We start from the raw sequence: 15,476 nt of genomic DNA, 5'->3' as shown, positions 1-15,476 counted from the left end.
ACCACCACCACCACCACCACCACCTCAGTCAGCATCCAATGAGGAGAGCCCAGAGACGCAGCCGCGCCCAGGCTTCAAACGGATGGCACACAGAAAAGGTCGTCTCGCTGGGCGTCCAGCTTCCTCAGACGTCCACAACGCCGTCTGGTGATGAGGCTGACTCCGGCGGAATCGTCAGAGCCCCGAGCTTCGTGTCTTCTTTGAATCTGTTCACACGGATTTTAATGTGCTTTTTAAATATCCCAGCCGCCCCGCTCTCTGTTCCTTTCTCAGGAAGTGCCCACACAAGAGTTCGGAATGTCAATGGAGGGTGAGGATCCCATTACACGCTTCTAGGAGAATTGTTCTCCATTCTTGGGAGAGAAATTCTTACTCAAATTATAGTCGGGGGGGCAAAAACTTCCTGGTGAAAGCCTCACGAGCGAGCTCCGAAAAGCTGAACAAACCAAGATCTAAAAATTGACCACCTCCTTGAAAATTCGAAGCACGCTCTGAATAGCGTGCAGGAACCTGGCTGCAAGCCCGGGTTCATGGGGAAGGGAGGACAGGAAACAGAGGGTCAGGCTTCCTGGGTCCTTCAGTATGAGAAATGTACCCGATAGCTTCTGCAGGAAGAGTAATAGGGCTCCTCATAGCTTATGATTTGAAGAGCTTGGAAAGTTACCCTCACACATAGGCTCCCCAAAATGTATTCTTTGTATCTGAAATTTCCACACTAGACTGCTTTGGGGGTTAAAAGCCCTGGAGACTCTTATTGGTACAAAAACAGAATGCAACGTATGAGGCTCTTGTCTTTCTTAAGTGGCCAAAGCAAGTCGCTTGACTCCTCTGGACATCAGTTTCTTCATCTGTAAAATGGACTCAAGGAGCCTGAGGGCCCCCCCCTCTAATTTCTGTGATTTCACCTTAGCTTTCTTACTTCTTCTTGGTTGTGAGTAAGTTTTAGGAACCATAAAGCACTACCCAACTAAAAGGGATTCTTTGCTAGCCTGGACTTTGAAGGTGTGGCTTATAGAAATCTTGGGATTGCACAGAGCAATCTCCAGGAAAAGGGATAAGGAAGACTCCCCGGGAAAAGCTCGGGACTCTGTCATGCTTTGCATATGAGGGTTCCACACAGCAATGGTTCATCCTCCGCTTTGAATTTTATAAAATAATTCTTTAGACTTTTTAATGTTTTATTGAGGTGTAAGTTTATGATGACAGCAAACCTTTCAAACTACAGAGAAATAACCTGCCTCCTTGGCATATTAAAAAATAATGTTAGAATAGGTTTTACGCATCATAGTTTGGATTGCTGATAAGAGCGCTTCCTTGACAAGATTCTTTTTGAGGTTTACAGAAAGCGTAATAAAATATGTAAGTTACATTTCCACAAACAAAAGCCATAACATAAGTTATTTATAAGCGTGAGATACAAACAGTATCACGATAAATAAACCATAAAGGATACCTGCAACATCCGTCTTAATGTAATTTGCCCAACAAAACTGTTGAAACTAAGTCAAATTTAGTAGAAGAATCTGTCAGGAGGGGAGGAAAGTTGTATAACACAAAATGGGAAAAATGGCAGATGGATCTGGGAAAGCAAACAGCATGGTTGTTATAGAAGGTTTAAAGTTGGCCCTTCCTACCCTGCTGTGCTTCCAGAGGCCCTGGCAGCTAGAGATTCACTTTCCATGCTCCAGAGTGACCTTCACTGGTCATGATCATCAGACCACTAGAAGTGGAAAGAACCTTAGGGAGTATATTGTCCTGTTCTCCCATTTTACAGATAGATGAAACCAAAGCACTATATACATAGTTCTAGCTTGTGCTTCTACTCAGCATAGCCCAGATTAGGACAAAGAAAAGAAGAAAATGGACCAAGGAAGGGTAAGTGTAACCATAACCCAGAAAACTAGACACTAAAAGAAATCTAGTTCTTTCTCCTTCGAGTGACTGCCTGAATGAATCCTCCTATGCCTCAGTTTCTCTGTCTATAAAATGCAAGTGATAACCATTTTCCCCATTTATTTGTTAAAGATAACATTTAAATATGAGTAAAAATGCTCTTCTCCCCCATGAAAGTCAAATGGACATAAAGGATCAGGCTTGACTGCCTCTGGTTTTTTTTCACCTAAATATCCACCAACCAATGTTACCTTTGGAGCTCCAAGAAGTCCAGCTACCAAATATATCAATTAACAAGTACTTAAGTCCCTACTATGTGCCAGGCAATCTACTAGGCTCTGGGGAATCAAGTAAAAGGAGGAAAAAATGCATACTTGCAAAGAGTTTACATTCAAATGGGGAAGACAACAAATACCTATAAAATCTATATGGCATAAATATAAATACATGAAATTAGAAGGCAGTGCTGATTGGGAAGGCATTCATTTGGGATGATCAGAAAGGGCATCATGCCAAAGATGGCATTTAAGCTATACCTTCAAGGGAGAAAGTGATTCTATGGAGTGGACGTTAAGCTGTAATAGATCTATCGCTTCTTAAAATATTCACATCATATTTTGTCGGGGCTAGAGGCATAGGCCTATAAATACAGGCTTTCTTCCTATGTCTGCACTCCCTTTTTCTCCACCCTTCCTATTCCTTTTTTTTCCCTTTTGTCTCTCTCCTGCCTGCTCTGATTGTTTCTCCCACCTTCCTGGCCCACCAGTACTCTTAGCCCCCAAGCCCATCTGAAAATGCCACTTTCTTCCTTATTTCCTGCATCTGGTATTGCCATATTGTCCTTCCTTCTTTTTACTTCGCCTCTCCTTCCTCTTCCTCCCATCCCTTCCTGCTTCCCCCTCTGCCATTACTCCTCTTTCTCCCTCTCCTTAAGCCCTCTGAATCTAGAATCTTCAATCTCAGCTCAGAGGACTCAGAATCCTGTTCCCTGGGTCTCACTGGTTTGTCAGCCCCTCCCTGAAGTTCACCAGGCATTTTAAAAGGAATCATTTCTCATTCCCCTCCCTTCTGTCAAAGTGCCTCCCTCTAGCCTATACTACTTCTCTGTTACAGGGACCAAATACCCAGGGAGGCTTTGACCAGTCTTGTTTTACAGACTGCAAAGCTGAGGCAAGGAGGAAGCTCAAGGCTTGTTCATGGTCAGGAAAACTATTAGCAACCATGGAAGGCAAAGACCAGACCCATCCCTAAAGCTGAGTGAGATCTGAGCACGTGGGCCTACAAGGACACTATCCTCTCAATGTCTGACCTCCTCTGTAGCCACTGCCAATTTGATCCTAAATCCTCTTTCCCAGACAGCACAGGACATTTCCACCCCATCCCACAGAATTCCTCATGAATCCTGAACTCTACCAGCTCACTCTCTTTGAATTTCCGTGTCCCTGCTCTTTCCCTTTTTATTTTTTTCCCCTCTCTCTCTCTCTCTCTCTCTCTCTCTCTCTCTCTCTCTCTTCCCTCAGTCGATAGCATGTGGGGAACAACAGGGAATGACAATCTTTGAGACACTTATATGTCACTCGCCTTTAATTACTCCACCAACTCCCACAGGTCTTCCCAGGAAGCCCCTGTGACAGTTTTATGTCAGCCTTCCCAAAGTGAAAAGCTGGTGGGGGAAAGGAAAAACTTAGACTCTCAAGACAAAAAGAGTGGGCTGCTAGGGGAGGAGGGGACAGGGGGCAGGTGACTGACTAGCTAGCTTGAGACCCTTATTAGAGGGACAGGTATGAGGGGAGGAAAATTCCAAAGGAGCAAAGACTATTCAGAGGGGAGAGGAATTCAGTCAAGACAGAAGAGTCCAAATGGGCATTTCCAAATGGCCTGAATCCCCTTCCCTCTCAAAATCTCTCCATCCATCACAGACACTGGCCTAAACAGGCTCTGGAGAAGGAGAGAAGTCTGTCCCCTTACCCAACACACATCCACCTCCTTTCCTCAGCATTCCTCGGTCACTATTATGGCTGTGCTAGACCTCTATTAAGAACAAGAAACAGGTATGACATGAAATGCCTTATCCTCAGGCAGCACTTAACCTTTCCAGGCCTCAGATTCCTCATCTGTAAAATGAAAGGTTGGAATGGATTAAGTCCCTTCTGGTTCCCAACTTCTAGGATTCTCCAAGACTCTAATACTCTAATCAGGGAAGTGCCCTGACCTCTTTTGGAGTTACCAAGCAAAGAGTGCTACCAGGAGGCCGCGGGGGCCTCAAGAGAACTTGAAACTTGTTCCAACTTCCCTTTCTGTACAAATCATCTAAAACTGAGGAAGGAACAGGGATGGCTTTGTCACTTTGGTTTCTTCTTGCTTCACTTTGAAAAGCAAACATCTTGGAAAAGACATTTAAGGACCAAAGTTGAGAAAAAATGGAGTGAAGTACAGTGGTAGCACTGTTCTCAGTCCCCCTAGGAATCCTGCCCCTACCTATACACACATGTGTGTGTGCATGATACACATGTGTATGACATGTGCTGTATTTTATGTGTGATGCATTTTATGTGTTTATATATGTATATATGCCTATATATACAGCTAGGCTCTCAACACCATGTATATACATGCATGTGCATGTGTGCTCACACGGAGGATGCTGAGATGCTCATCTGTGCTCAAGCCCTCTTATGACTTCAAGGCTATAGGGAAAGGAGCCTGGGAAGAGAAGGAGTCCATCCAGCCTAACCAGAACCCTGGGGGAAGTCTGGATGGCTCAGTGACTCTCCCTCCCTTTCGATGCCCACTCACCATCTCCATGCAGCCCAAAACAAAGAGGACAGAGGTGTGTGTATGCATACTTCCCTGTGCATGTATGTGCCTATGTATGTTTCTATGTGTGTGCACAGACACATACAGGAGGTATGTATACATAGATGCTTGCTTGTATATGTATACATACATTCCTGTCCTTGATTCCCAGGCTTCCCAGTGTTTAACTGTATAGAGGCATATGAAAGGGTGAGGGGAGGGAAGATGTCTGGTAAGAACAGTGACTCTATTTGCCCTTTGAGCAGTGACTCTATTTGCTTCTCTCCCCCTGCCCCCACTTCCCACAGCTAGAGGACCTGAACACAGATGGCATACATTTCAGCCTCCCTTATAATTGTGCCTAAAAGAAGTCAGACAGAGGAGCAGAAATAATATTTTATAAACAAATATAAGTGCCCTTCTCTCTGGCAGTGGAGGGATGGGGGCAGGCAAGAAGGGCAAAGGTTAACATTGGGCCTGTTTCCTGCAGACATCTGGGAATGGGTACATTGTCTGAACTGGGACACCTGGGAGGGGGCAGGTGGAGGCAGGAAGGAAGGAAGGGGCCTGGGAAATGTGTATGGCCCAAAACAAGAGATACAGAGACTTCCTATTTGGCCTCCCAAACTTAGGTTCTCCAGGAGCTGTGATTAAAAGGAAGACAGTTTATCCTTTGCATTAAAAGCCATTTTAAAGCTGCTTTTATGTCCCTTTCAAAAGCTAGGCCTCAGTCTTCCTCTTCAGCAAAGTGTGAACTCAAAGGTCCCTTCCTGTTTGAAATTCTTGATCTTGGGGTCTCCTTCACTGTTGCCCTTGTAAACTGAGCCAGCACTGTGCCTGGCACATAGTAGGTGCTTAGTAAAACCTTCCGGAATTGATTTTCAGCCTTGACCCTTTGGGAAGCCAAAAGCAACAAGCGGTGGGACCTTCAACTAGGGAAACAGAGAGGTGGGGAGGAAGACCCAGTTTTCTCTCCCCACGCCTACCAGCTATACCTCCTGTTAATATGGTGACAGGTCTCCTCCCTCCCACTGACCCGGGACTCGCAGGAGGTAGAGCCTCCCGTCCTTCTCCCAGTCCCGCAGCGGGCACACCTTGGGAGAGCCTAACCCGGAGTGTGGGGCCGCGAGTCTCCCCATCCATCCGACCAGGCCCTCCCTTCTTCTGCGCTCATCACTTGGGGGCGGCCCCCAAGGTCAGGCAGACAGCAAAGGAGGAAAGTGAGGGGGGTCACTCGCCCCCAGGATTGATCGCTAGGTCTGTCTGCAATAAAGAGATGGCCCGGGGCGCCCGGCCCATTATGCAGATCAACCCGCAATTTCCTCTAACAAAGCGGTGTCCCCGCCTCCTCTACTCTCCGGGGAGGGGGTGTCTGGAGAGTGAATCTGGTCCACCGGTCCTATCCTGGTCGCAGCTATCCCGACTGTGCCCCAGTTCCTGTGGCTGGATGCCTCGGTGTCCCGTTCTGGCTGGAGCCTACGGACTCTCAACTCTCTTGCCCCATTCCAGGTCCCAAAGCAGCCTTAAGTCTTCACGCGAGACCCAGGAGGTCTTAGCCCTGGACTTGTGTCCCTGAAAGGGGACCTCAGGTCAGGCGACCGGGTGACACACCCAGACGAGGAAAAACTGGGGTCCCGCCACGGGAAATCTCCTCCCGAGCCCCTGGGGGAAAGGAGATGGAGAAAGGGACAAAGTCGGGGACCTGGCCGGGGCCCCACAATGAACCCGTGGTAACCCCGGGCTAAGCGCAACTTGGACACTTAAGAAACCTCCTGACTTCCCGCCAGGAGCCCCAGGTCCCTATTTCTAATATCAACGCAAGGCACATGGGGCCCAGACCATGGATTTCGTTTCTTGCCAGGACCATTCGGGGCCCCAGTGGCTCCTGCCCTTCCGAGGTACCACGCCTCCCAGGCCGTGGGGTTCCCCTGCTCCCCTAGTCACTAGGCTCCGCCGCCCTCGGGTACTGATCAAACCCCATTACATCCCATTAAGAACAATTCGCTTCCCCGTTTTCATTTCCCTTTATAACCCTGGACTAAGTAAATGCGTCTGGACCTGATTGAATTGTTAGCGCCTTTGGTCCCGCTCCAACGCCAGGGAGCGTCTCCAAACTCACTGAGCGGGCTGCGGCCGAAACTCAGGACAGAATTCATCCCACGCGGGTCCTGGCACACTCACTACTGCGCTGAGCCGCGCATCTCAAGGACAAGGTCTCTCCCCCTCTCTCTCTTCACTCCTGTTCCCCACTTACTCGTTCTCTCTCCTCCACGGTTCTTCTCGGCTGGAAAAGCGAGTATTGGATCAGTCTGAGCCTGGGCGATCACATCGTGCATGGGATACGGGACCGTTCAGATGGATGGGAGCGGTGGGAAGGAGGACAATGTCCTAGGGCTGCACGCAGGCTGAGGGTTCCAGCATCCCCTCGAAAAGAAAAAAAGATTTCCGCCGCACTCCCACAATTGTCCGTAGATCTAGCTGTCTGGGCCGGGATCCACGGGAAAAGCGCGGTATCTGGAAAGTCTCGGGGCCCATCTGATTATTCCCTTCACCTCCAGAAAGAATCGCCTCCTGACTCGTGAAAATTCAGATTCTGTAGGCTTGCTTTTGAGGGGTTCTATTGTTTTTGTTTTACGGGTTGGTTTGTTGCTTTTTGAGCAAACGAGTAAAAATGGAAAACTATGGGGAGGGGTGGGGAGATTAAGAAGTCAGGCCTGGAGCTGAAAATATTTGTGGCCCCGGACCCGGTATAGAACAGGGAGCGCCTCCTAATTGTGGCTTCGTTAGATTTCGAGTTTCGGAGGCTGAGGCTCGAGCGCTAATATCCGCCGCCCATTATCCCGGCTAATAAATTTGACCTATTGTTCGTTTGTTAAAATGATGTCACCTTGGAACAGTCCCTAAGCTCCTATTTCCATGAATTAGCCCTTTATTGAAACCCAAGAGCCAATGAGAAGAGAGAGGCTTGTTGCTCACAGCCAATGGCAGTGGCGGGAGAGAAATTAGCAGCGGAAACTCCAGGTTCGGTTCAAGAAAGATGACACAGAGCCTGTCGGGCCCGCGCACTCTTGGCAAAGTTTCAGTGAGAGGAGAGGCGCCGGGCCCTTCATGGCTGCGCCGTAACGGGGACCCAGCCGCCTCCCCGCCCAGCCCAGCCCAGCCCGCCCGCCCGCCCAGGATGGAGGCGCCCGCCAGCGCTCAGACCCCACATCCTCATGAACCCATCAGCTTCGGAATAGACCAGATACTCAACAGCCCGGACCAGGACAGCGCTCCCGCCCCCAGGGGCCCCGACGGCGCCAGCTACCTGGGGGGACCTGGGAGCCGGCCGGGTGCTACTTACCCGTCCCTGCCGGCCTCCTTCGCCGGCCTTGGCGCGCCCTTTGAGGACGCGGGATCTTACAGTGTCAACCTCAGCCTGGCACCCGCTGGGGTGATACGGGTTCCGGCACACAGGCCGCTCCCTGGGGCCGTGCCGCCGCCGCTGCCCAGCGCACTGCCCGCCATGCCTGCGGTGCCTGCTGTGCCAAGCCTGGGCGGACTCAACTTTCCTTGGATGGAAAGCAGCCGTCGCTTTGTGAAAGACCGCTTTACAGGTGAGCTATCAAAGAAGCGCCGCCGCCCGCCGCCGCGCCCCATCGCTCCCGGGGTCCTTCCACTGTTTCGTTCCCCAGCCCAGGTGATGGGTGTGTTCCCAAGGTCAGGGCCTCCGGGTTTCTTGCCTTTCGTTCCCTTATAACCGCTCACCTCGCAGCCCGCCTGGCCAGGTCGTTTCCCTGGGGAGGGAAAAAAAAAATCTTGGATTAACGAGAATTGGAAAGGCTTCAGTTCCCTAAATCTCTTGAGACCCCCGCGGCGACGGGGTGGGGTAGAGGAATCGGGGATCCTAGAGGGCTAGGCGAGGGCAGGGTTGCAGAAAGTGGTGGAGAGGAGGGTTGTCTGGTCCTAGCTGGGCCCCAGAGTTGTGGGAACAAACGAAGCCAATTGAAATAACTAAGCGGTTTGCATCTGGAAGAGAGCGTGAGGTTGGGCCTGGCCAGGGGTCCCAGGGAGTCCCTTTACTCCTGTCCCTGATTAGAGTAAGCCCAATCAACGAAAGGTGACATTAGTCTGGGCTCCAACAAGTCCCATCTATCTCCATAGCAGCGGCCGCACTCACTCCCTTCACCGTAACTCGGCGGATCGGACACCCCTATCAGAACCGGACGCCCCCGAAAAGGAAGAAACCACGAACATCTTTCTCACGGGTGCAGATCTGCGAGCTCGAAAAACGTTTCCATCGCCAGAAGTACCTGGCCTCTGCCGAGAGGGCGGCGCTCGCCAAGTCCCTCAAGATGACCGACGCGCAGGTCAAGACCTGGTTCCAAAACAGGAGGACCAAGTGGCGGTGAGAGAGGCCAGCCAGGCCGGGAGCCGGTCCTAGATTCTGGCTTTATTCACTCCTCCCTTCCGCCTGCCTTCCGTCTCCCTCCTTACCCTCTCTCTCTCTGGCTCTTTATCTCCCCCAGTCCATTCCCATTTCTTTCTATCAGTCGGACAGCGGCAAGCTTTTGCTCTCTCTAACCTCCAACACCCTTTTCCACTCTCCCTTTCTTAACTCCCTATTCCTCCCGCCCCCACCCCAATCTTTCTATATTTCTCATTTCCTCTCCTCCCAAATGTTTCTTCTCACCTCTTTCCTTCTCTCCATCTTGATACGTCTCTAGGATTCCTGCTCTCATTTTTGTCCAGTTCTTTCTCCTTGTTCCTTATTCCCTCTCTCTTCTCCAGGCTTCTCTTTTTCTGTTTCCCTATTTTTGTGGACTTCTTTCTCCCTGTGCTCTTTCTAATATTTTGGTGGGGGTTTTGTTTTCGTTTTCGTTTTTCTTTTATTCATTCTCTCTTCTCTCTCTCAATCTCTCTCTTGTCTGTCTCTCTGTCTCTGTGTCTCTGTCACTATCTCCCTCTGCCTGGGTCTGTCTGTGACTGTCAGTTTCTGTCTCTTTCTGTCTGTCTGTCTGTCTCTCTCTCCCCTCTCCTCACATTTCCTTCTCCCGGTCTGTTCTCCAGCCTCCTCGCCCCAGCTCAGTTATCTCTTACCCATCTCCCAAAGCATCTTACCTGCGAGTTGAGGGGGCTCTGATTTGGGTGGAAGGGGTTTCAGTGAATGGACTGGCAGAGAAATCAGTTAACAGGAGAAGATTCTGAGAGGCCCTGAGAGAGGGACAACTCACTCAAAACAGTGTTTTTAATGCTAACCGAACATTTTCTAGTCGTTATCATTATTGAATCGAAACTATCTTTGTTGTATAAATAACAATAACAATAGAACCACAGCCTGTCGGAGAATCACCCTCAGAGAAAGCAAAATCATTGAAAAACCGCTAACAAAACCAAAAAGCGGAGAGTAGATTGGGGGAGGAGGTAGAGACTTTTCCATGAGGCTTAATTCAAGAAGCCCAGATGGGCCGAATCGCTTTTCCTGGGACGGGTTTCTGCGGCTTTTTTTCTCCGATTTCGCTTCCTGGGGCCAGGCAGGTTCTACTATCCAAACCCACCTCCCGTCCCCGTCCTGTTCTGTCCCACCTTCCTCCTTCAACCCTGAGCCTCAGAGGCCACTAGATTTTCTCCAAAGTCGGCTCCTAGCTCTTAGCCAGAACCGGCACTGGAGAAAATTTAAAAACCCTGACCTCGGGGTTAAGGCAAAGAAGGCTCTTGGGTGAGAGAGCTGAGGGATGGGGACTGCGGAAAGGCTTTGGGTTCTCCTCGGGCCAAGGCCATGGAAAGGGAGTAAATCCTTGCGGGTGTGTCCATCCCTTTCCCCTACCCCGTGCAGGCGGCAGACGGCAGAGGAGAGAGAGGCCGAGAGGCAGCAGGCAAGCCGGCTGATGCTGCAACTCCAGCATGACGCCTTCCAAAAGAGCCTCAATGACTCCATCCAGCCCGATCCTCTCTGTCTGCACAACTCGTCGCTGTTCGCGCTGCAGAACCTGCAGCCCTGGGAGGAGGAAGGCACCAAGGTCCCCGCTGTCACCTCGCTGGTCTGAGCCGCGGCCGGACCGCCAGACCCCGAGAGCGCTCCCCGCCTGGGCCCGGGCCTCCGGGCTAGGGATGGGCCGGCAACTGCGGTCTCCCAGCGGGGCTGGGCCGGGCCGGGCCGGGCCAGGGTGGGGGGAGAGCGGGCGGGGACGGGATGAGGGGCACCGGCTGCCGCCTTCCCAAAGAGGCCGGCAAGCCGCTGGGCAGCTGGGACCGCGCCACCCGCCCCAGTCCGCTCCGCCCGCGGCCGCGCTAGTCCCGCAGGGCCCGGGGCGAGCGAGGGCTCCGCGCAGCAGCACAATCTGGGCCTTCCTTCCCTTCCCTCTGCCAGCTCCTCGTCCTCGCCCATGCCCCGGGCCCGACAAAGCGCCTTAGGTTTCACCTGCCCCGTTCCCCCAGGGCGGGGCGCCTGTATAATACTTTGTACTTTTGCCCAAACATGTAAATAAAAGTTTTCTTTAGGAATCGGCGCCCCGAGTCTGCTTCCCCCGGGAGGCGGGAAGAGCTGGGGAGGAGGGGGAAAGACTGGGGGTTGGGGAGGAAAGGCGACCCCAGATTTGATGAGAGAAAGGGGGCAGAGCCCTTAGCTTTTGTTACGTTATTTTATTGAATTTTCGACCATTTTATTTAATTAATTTTATTTAATAAAATTTAGCTATTTAATTTTACTTCACTTTATTTCATTTCGTTTCCTTTCCTTTTCATGTTGTTCAGTTTCCTATAGTTTCATTCCCCTCCTGGCTCGGGGTCTGGGATGGGGGAAGCTGCGGTGAAGGCAGAATCACCCGGCTGCCCAAGGGCTTTTTCCTCCAGTTTCTTACATTTCAGCAACCTTGGGGATTAGAATGCTCGCTTTAGAGTTCGAACCCTGGGAGGACTCGGGATGGACACGAGCTCGCTTCTGGAGCTGCCACCGCAGCCCTCCCGGAGGATCGTGCCCCAGGTCAGTGAGTGCCCAGTGTCACCACCCCTCTCCCCCAGGCTCAGTTGGGGCCAGAGACTGGAGAATCCCTGGTGTCCTCAGAGGCTATTGGGGGGGGGGGGGGGAGAGAGAAAGAGAGACCTGGGGAAATTTTAGGAAAGAGATATGGTGCTGTAGATAGTGCAGGAACAGGCAAGCAGACCTGGACACTGGAGTGGACAACATAGGGTGGAAGAATTAGCACTAGGACGAGAGGGGAGGGCGTAGGGAGAGTATTTTCCAGGTCTAGGCAGGTACTGCTCTCTACCTTCCCTAGGCTAAAAGGCAAGAAATTGGTAAGTGGGGTGGGGTATCTTGGGAAGAAGCAGCTTTGCTTTTCTGACTTTTTTGCACACTGACTTTTATATAATCAACCAAAGGGTGAGTCTCTGGATCAGTTCTTCCGAGTGGTTTACCCACCTAGCAATCACTAGCTATGCTTCTTCCTCCCTCAGCGTCTATCTTGGAGTCTTGGGTGCACTTGGCAGGCTGGGAGGGACTGCTGAATTGTATTGCTGAAAGGGAGAGATTTTGGAAAATGCAATTCTCTGTGTTAAGGCCAAGCTGTGCAACTTTACCTTGGATTGGGAACAGCAAGAATCTTTTGCCTAATCTCACAAATCTTCTTGTACCACCTATCCCGGAGAAGTAACCAAGTTTAGGGAAGGCTGGAGAGAACTAAGAGTGGGAAGTTAAGGGATCAAAGAGTCTAGTGTCTTTTCTTTCTCCTTTATAAGTCTTGAGCTGGGAGTGGTCAGTTCCTCTCTAGCCTTTGTCCTCATTACTTTCCAGGAGCAGAAATGGGGATGGCAGGAGAAAACATGCTCCTTTCTCAACCTCTCCTTCTCCCTTTATTCCTCTCCCCTGGTCTGGCTGATTTAGGGAGGATCAGGCCTCAGTCACTGACTAAAGAACAGAAGACAAACAATTGGGCCTCCCCGATCTCAAGGAGCTCTATCTTCCACAGGATCTTCAAATTGGATGGATGCTAGGTGTTTGATTGCTGTTCTCGGTGTCCCAAACACTCCAGACATGTAAAGAAGGCAAAGCAGAAGTGTGGGAAATCCATAAACCCTCCAGAATGACATTTTCTTGCACTTGGAGCTTGTCACAACCTCTCCAAAAGAACCTTTGCAAAACAGGTGGGGGAGATGCAAGGCTTCCTGGAAAGGTCGCTCTGCTCATCATAACTTAGATAATTTTTTTTATTTTGTTTTTGTTTCTTTCCCCTGAGAACCCAGAAGGCCAAGTCTGTCTTTCAGGACTCAGGTGCATCAAAATTAGCATGAGTTTACTAACAATTGCTGTCTTGTACAGGATAGTTTCCGATGATTCACAGCTGGGTGCTGTGTCCCAGGCCTTGGGGCCCCCTTTCCATTTGTTCTTTCTTTCATTTTTGTTTCTTTTCTACTCCTTCTCTTTTCCCTCAGAGCCCTTTATATAATTTTTTTCCCCTTCTGGTCTCTCAGTGCTACTGTCTCCTTAAAGGTCTCTCCTGAAAACCCTGGTCAGTGGTCAGCCCCTCCTGGGCCCTCTGGTGGTACCTAGCAGCTTCTCCATCCTTTTTGTTTCAAAAACTGGCTTCCCATTTCCCAAGTTCTTGGAGCTTGGCTTTGGTCCCGTATTTTTCAGATACTTGACTTTCGTTAGACCCGGGAAGCTCCTTCAACAAGGTATAAGCCCTGGACCAGTCCCATGCGACTCACTCTGAGCATCGGAGAAACAACTAAATGAAGTGGTGGCATCAGCCCTTTCTCCTTGGCACACCCTCTCCAGGCCTAGCATCTAAGATCAAACAACAGTGCCTGATTCCAAAGAACCCAAATTCTAAAGCTTTAGAGGAGTGAGTGGACCAACGCCCAAGCCCATGTTGTCGCCTGTTGCTCTACCCTCACTCAGCCAATCTCCACCGACTTTCTTGATCTCTGATTAAAGTCAAGATTTAAAAAAAAAAAAATCATCGCATTCTCGGTAGAAAACCACGAAAATGGCTTCGGGGGGGGTTGCATTAACCTAAGGAAAAAAAAAAGAAGGCTTTCCCCTGGCCCGCCCCACAGTCCCTTAAAAGGACTTCTCCCTTCTTCTGCCTCTGAGAATGAAGGCAACCGAGGCCTAGGTGTCTGGGGAAGGGTGTCTTATTCAGATTGTACTTGGGGTCCAGTTGAATTCAGTGCGGGGAGGGGTGGGTTTGAGGGCTTCATATTTTCCTGTCGCTTTTCTGGCTTTTGATTTCTTCCATTTTTCCTTCTGAGCTAAGCGGAGTTCATTACACTTGTTCCCCTTTAGTAGCAACCATTCTGGTTGTTTCTGAGATCTTTTGGGAACGAAATCAGTCTAATGCGACGTTAGGCAGCTCTAGTTTAGAGTTAGGCCGGAGGGACACTCGAAGTTGGGGTTCCTCCAAGTCGATCTCTTCTTCTAGAAGTCAGATATTCGGAGGTCGAGCCACTCTTCACCCTTTCCCTTCGGGACTGGGTTCTGAAGCCTCTGGAAAGGAGGGACGGTTTTGTGACCTTAAATCTACCTTGTCCCGACTCTAACCCCTTGCTCCCCTCCGATTCCAAGTTAGCTGGGGCAAAAAAAAAAATAAAATAAAATAAACACTCTAGGGGAGACGCGACATCGATTTGTAATAACTGAGTGAAACCCTCTCCCCCCACTCCTACCCCGGTGTGGAGTTTCCCCAGAGGTCTCCCCTAAGTACTCCTAGAAAGTGGAGGCGGGAAGCGCTTTGAGAGTGGAGGTTCGTTGGCTAGGGAGGAAGAATTTTGGTGTGTGAGATTGCCTGGGGGAGACAGCAAGAAAGATTTCCCGATTGCAATGATTCGAAGAGAACCAAGAACGGTCTTCAGACTCAGCATTATACCTTACGAACTGTAATTTCAGCGCGTGAAAAGGTATTGGCCACTTGCTATCCGGCTGGCTGGCCCCTCACTGGATCGGATGGAACCGCTTCTCCATTGCTTCCCAAGCCGTATTACCCTCTGGCCTCACAGCTCGTTACAATTATTCTGGGGGTGGTGACGCTTCGGGGGAAAATTGAGCTGCGCACACTCTCTCTGAATTTCCACTCTTCCGGCTTCTGAGATCTGACAGCCCCCAATGGGATAGATAATAAAGCTGAGACTACGCTGGGCCACTCCAGCCGAGGCTTAGGGGTAGGGACGGTTCTCACAATGAGGCGGCGCTTCCCAGAGTAAAAGGGAGCAGGCAAAAGGCCGGTCCTTGCTGAGCACTTCCGAGGCCTTAGTTTTGTTTTGTTTTGTTTTCTTCAGTGTTCTAGAGTGCTCCTAGGCGCCGCGAAAGAACAGAGGAGTGACTTGCGGAGGGAGAAGTGCGGCATTTTTCCTGTAGGGATCTCATTACCCGGGCCTTGAGTATAGTTAAAGGCGGTCTCTTCCTCTCCTCTCCCGTATTTCCTTCTATAGCTAGACAGCGTAGACAGAGTGTTGTATATATGTTTGGGGAGGGGCAGGGTGGTGGTGATTCTGGAGGAGAGACGGTGAAGGAATATTTTAGAGTTGAGTCTGTTTTCCCCCCAGAGGCTCTGGAGAACCTAGAACACAGACTCTGACTGCCTCCGCTTCTCCAGGCTAATATAATTAGCGGTGTATATACCCCAGGACACACACACACACACACACACACACACACAGGCATACACACACTTCCCCAAGCCTAGAATTTTCAGGGAACTAGATCCAGGAAAACATGGGCATCTGGAGGAGATCTGCCCGAGATTAGGCGGAACCTACTTCACAGACTATTTCTCCAGGCTAGTTAGTATAAACCATGGTACCCCACGGCA

The 15,476-nt window shown here is 50.4% G+C and overlaps 1 protein-coding gene across 1 annotated transcript; it reads left to right on the top strand.

Moving 5' to 3' along the window:
- The first annotated feature begins 7,867 nt into the window (after positions 1-7,867).
- TLX3 (T cell leukemia homeobox 3) lies at positions 7,868-10,715 on the top strand. The gene is made up of 3 exons (XM_044661689.1): positions 7,868-8,285; positions 8,833-9,076; positions 10,505-10,715. Exons 1-3 carry the CDS (start codon positions 7,868-7,870, stop codon positions 10,713-10,715), a joined length of 873 nt encoding a protein of 290 aa, XP_044517624.1.
- The last annotated feature ends 4,761 nt before the right edge of the window (positions 10,716-15,476 follow it).

The sequence above is a fragment of the Gracilinanus agilis genome, chromosome 2, assembly GCF_016433145.1.
Source record: "Gracilinanus agilis isolate LMUSP501 chromosome 2, AgileGrace, whole genome shotgun sequence".
NCBI lineage: Eukaryota > Metazoa > Chordata > Mammalia > Didelphimorphia > Didelphidae > Gracilinanus > Gracilinanus agilis.
This window is presented reverse-complemented; position numbering and strand designations above follow the sequence as displayed.